General features: G+C 46.3%; 2 protein-coding genes across 3 annotated transcripts in view; one reads left to right on the forward strand and one right to left on the reverse strand.

Moving 5' to 3' along the window:
- The window catches only part of fam118b (family with sequence similarity 118 member B), a 17790-nt gene extending 17521 nt beyond the window's left edge, over positions 1-269 (forward strand). For both annotated transcript variants that reach the window (XM_014019957.1, XM_014019958.1), the window contains one exon: positions 42-269. In XM_014019957.1, the coding sequence (XP_013875411.1) occupies positions 42-112 (71 nt within the window). In that variant the 3' untranslated portion in view covers positions 113-269. The remainder of the gene's footprint in view (positions 1-41) is intronic.
- A 623-nt stretch (positions 270-892) lies between these two features.
- LOC106525658 (MYC proto-oncogene, bHLH transcription factor) lies at positions 893-4086 on the reverse strand (the record flags this gene model as incomplete). Its single annotated transcript, XM_014019959.1, is given in 3 exon segments — positions 893-1897; positions 2037-2724; positions 3822-4086. Coding segments are annotated over 2 exon segments (1284 nt in total). The 3' UTR covers positions 893-1268.
- Positions 4087-4366: the final 280 nt, after the last annotated feature.

The following is a 4366-nucleotide window of genomic DNA, read 5'->3' on the forward strand; positions in this document are numbered from 1 at the left end:
GTTGTCCTGTTTTTTATTTCATTTTATTTTTTTATCCACAGGGTCTCCATCCCAAAGTGTGGAGGAACAGCTGAATGGCTTCAACACACAGAAAAGCCTCCTTCAAGGTTAGGCTTCTCTATTGAGGAGCAGCCGTTTGCAAAAAGACTTTCAGAATAACAACAAAAAAAAAAAAATCACACAAGACTCGTGTCTTTAATGCTGGTAGATAGTGAACTGAAGCATGTTCTCAACTTTCTTTGTGCTGTCAATAAATCAATTTGCTGGGACTTCCTTACAAACCACCTAAAGTACACATAAAATATTGTTTGAAAGCATTCCAGTTTTTGTTCTAGGGTGTTANGGGATACAGCGCGTGACGTCACGTGCTGGCTGCAGTGAACGCTGAACCAGATGGGATTTATTTCCAGGTGCGTCTAATTAAAGAAATAAAAATAGAAACCTCTTACATCCACGTGGATGCCAGCTCAGATGTTGAGATTGTTTATTTTCAATCATTTTCTTCGGTTTATTACAAAAATAAAATTACCTGTGGATAGATTCCAGAAGCAACTTTGAGGGTTTTTTTTATATATATTTTTTTTGTTTTGACTAAATTTTGAATAAATTTCCACCTTGAACTTTTTCATTAAAAGCTCTAAAAGCAATGAAAAATATGAGACATTTGGAGCATATTTGACATTAAATGACTAAATCTTCCATTTTTTGCAGGAAACAATAGAATTTACTAAATGTAAAAATTAAAAATGCTTTAATCTCAAAAGCTTCAATGTGTTTTTCATGTTTGTCCTCTCACATCAGAACTCCGTTCATTTGTAATTTAAAGCACTCCAATCACTTTCGCACCTGATGTAAAGAATTTGATTGTTTTTCCAAGAACAAGGACACAAAGTCAAGAAAAAAGTTTTATATTAAAAAAAAAAATCCAGAAACAATGCAAAACAAAAATGAAATCAAACAGTGGGTCTGAACAAACCAGACAATTGAGATCAAAAAATACATTTTCTTAGGAAATATTAACTATATACAAAACATAAAAATTTATATTTTCGTTAGAGCCGCCCCACCAACAGGACAGCTTCATTTTTAATATTTTATTATTAAAAATAAACTTTTAAATATTTTAATCCACCTGTAACTTCAGCTGAGGCAGTTTCAAAAAAATGGGGAACAAAAAAAATTCCAAACATTTCTTTTAACATTTTGCATGCAACAACTGTACATCTGGAACTTGCATAAAAAACAAACAAACAAAGAAGTTTTGAATCTTAAGCACGACAGCCCTGCAGCTGTGCCAGTCTCTGCTTCAACAGTTCACTTCTCCTCCTCAGCTGCTCCTTGAGCGACACCAGTCTCTGTTCGTCGGACTGCATGCTGCAGATGCACTCGGCTGCCTTCTTCAGGATCACCACTTTGGCCGCCTTCTCGTTGTTGGCCACCTCGGGGATCTCGTCGCGCAGGGCGAAGAAGCTCAGCTTCAGCTCGTTCCTCCTCTGGCGCTCCAGCACGTTGTGAGTCCTTCTCTTGTCGTAGTCCTCCGTGTCGGACGTCCGGGGGCTCGAACACTTGCGGTTGCTGCTGATCTGTTTGAGGACCCTGCTGGTGTTGCAGCCTCCTCCTCCTCCGACACCACCACCTCCCCCACTGCTGCTCTCCAGCTTCAGCCTCTTGACAGCYGGCTGCTCGTGCCTCATGGATGGATGGGCTGCGTAGTTATGCTGGTGGGTGGAGACGTGGCACCTCTTCAGGACCAGAGGACTGGGGTGCCTGGTCTCCAGTGGGCTGGGCTCATAGCGTTTCACCGCCTGCCTTTTCTCCACCGTGACTACATCAATCTCCTCCTCATCGTCCTCTTCATCATCTTCTTCCTCCTCCTCCTCCTCCTCCTCATCATCTTCTGCAACATAAATGCCAACAAAAAGAAGAAAAAAAATCAATCAAGACTGCAAACCACAAGACTGACCCTCATTTACTCCCAAGTCACGCGCCTGCTCCTAGAGGGGTGTGTCTGAGTGAGGAGTGCTCATTCAGCTTACCTGAGTCACTACAACTGCTGCCGCTGGTGGGCGGCGTGTCCAGACCCACGTCCCTCTGCAGCGGCGCCGAGCTCTGCTTGGGCGTCTCCGCCACCGGGTAGGGGAACACCACAGACGGGTCGATGCACTCGGACGCCGACGTGTTCAGGTCCTGCAGGTAGCTGCTGTTGAGCCTCCCCGCGGGGTCCAGACAGACCCCCTCCCCGGCCACCGCCGCGGCCGCCGCCACGGCCGCCGTGGTCTCCTCCTTCCGGGCGGCGTGCAGGGAGGCCAGCCGCTCGGACACCACCTTCTTCAGCTTGGCCGCGGCGGAGAAGCCGCTCCACATGCAGTCCTGCAGCACGATGGACTTGGCGGACTGGTCCGCGTCGCAGACGACGCTCTGGTTGACCACGTCATCGCCCAGGAACTCGGTGACCATCTCCAGCTGGTCGGCGGTGGAGGGGAAGAGACTGGACAGGGACGGCCGGCGGCTCGGGGAGAGGGGAGGGGTCGGCAGCAGCTCGAATTTCTTCCAGATGTCTTCGCTCGGCGCCGGAGGCTGGAGCTGCTGCGGGTAGAAGTCATCCTCCTCGTTGTCGTAGTAGAAATACGGCTGCAGGGAGTCGTAGTCGTAGTCATAGTTTTTACTCGCCAAACCCGAATTCAGCGTCATGGTGTCTCCTGGAGTTGTCTCCGTGTTATAAAGCTGGTTTTAAAAAATAAAAATAAAAAATACTGATTAGAGTCTCGTAGTGGGATTCAACGCAGACAGCTGCTTGGCACGGATCCTGCAAAAAGTGTAAGCAAGGATCACATGCCAGTCCAGAACACCGACCCTGAGTGTGCACGCTGTGCATGCATGCACAGATACAGCTGCAGCAGGTGCTCACACAAACTGGGAACGGTCAAATTAAAAAAAAAAAAAAAAAGAGGGGAAAACCCGCCTTTACGGCTCAGCAAACAAAACCAACACGTTAAAGCTGCACCCCTAGCTTACCTTCCAGAAGCTTCGTTTTCTCTCTAAAACTACAAGCGAACGGGGGGGAAATGCGCAAAAACGAAGGAAGCAGCAAAGTTAGTCCACTGCGGTGGTGACATTAAATCCTTCCACGGAGGCGTCGTTCGGCTCCTGTCACGCTGAGTGAAGCATGTGTGCGCGGTCTGCGAAGCGGCGGCAGCAGCACCTCTGTGAGGACAGACTGCAGTCTATCACCGGCGCCGTCACACTGACAGTATAAGCTCTCCAACCAGACGCATCACCACCGCCCCTCTTTCCACTTCTCGTCTCCCTCCGCACTCTTCCGCCGAAGACTTTTCCCGCGTAACAGGCGCTGGCGTTGAAGATACGACACAAACCGAAATTACATCTCACGTTTATTAACAACTGCGTCCTTTTGACTTCTTAATATAACGTTTATACGCAAACCAAATACGGTAAATGGGTTATGCGCGCCTATTCTGGTGCATTTTTCGTCATTTTTTTTTCGGATTACTCCGGGGTCTACTTTACTCGGAGTAAGTGGGAGGGGTTATAGTAAGGTGGTAGTGAGTGATAGGTGTACTAATTCTACTACTACACCGATTAAAAAAATGCAAACAKCGTTGTGCGTATGCAGCATATTCAAGCCTCAACCCATTTAAGCCACAAGTGACATGTACCACACACAGAGGCAAAAAGTATTATTATTATTTGCATATTCCTGCACGCGCGCAGCCATAATAGCTAACATTTAATGCAGAGTTCACAGGTGCAGTCGCTTATCTTGGTCTGTCTGCAGCTCCGAGCAGGCTGAAACCACATACCTGCAGTTTGTAGCTTTATGGTCATACACAAACACTCTGTGGTATATTTCTTCTCTGTCCGCGTAATGAAGCTCCCCCTCTCAGAGTTAAACAGATTGACACCAATTAAGTGCAGGAAGGAAGTAATTAAAGGAGTCGGAGTGGTGCTGCAGTTTTGCAGTGTGAGYAGGGTGATTGGACGGACTTACAGCGCCCTCTGCTGGTTCAAGGAGCTGCAGGACTCAGGAACTGGGGACAAGGTCACAGCTGAACTGGAGAGCTGGAGGTCAGTGGGGTGAACACTACTCCTGCAATCATGCATGAACTAAAAAATGTATTTATTTATCACTGCAACTGGATATGATTAATTATTGAGAGTTGGTTCAAAAAATTTGTAAAACTATCAAAGCTCCAGAGTAAAAGCTGCTTTACTGGGTCGGTCGATCTCATTATTGGGGTTACTGGGTCACTTTGTAAAAGAGAAAAAAAAAAGATTTTGGTGACTAATTTAATAAATTATACAAATAAAAATAGGTATTTTAGTTCATAAATGTAAACTGAAAAAC

This window comes from Austrofundulus limnaeus, unplaced genomic scaffold, assembly GCF_001266775.1.
Source record: "Austrofundulus limnaeus strain Quisiro unplaced genomic scaffold, Austrofundulus_limnaeus-1.0 Scaffold236, whole genome shotgun sequence".
NCBI lineage: Eukaryota > Metazoa > Chordata > Actinopteri > Cyprinodontiformes > Rivulidae > Austrofundulus > Austrofundulus limnaeus.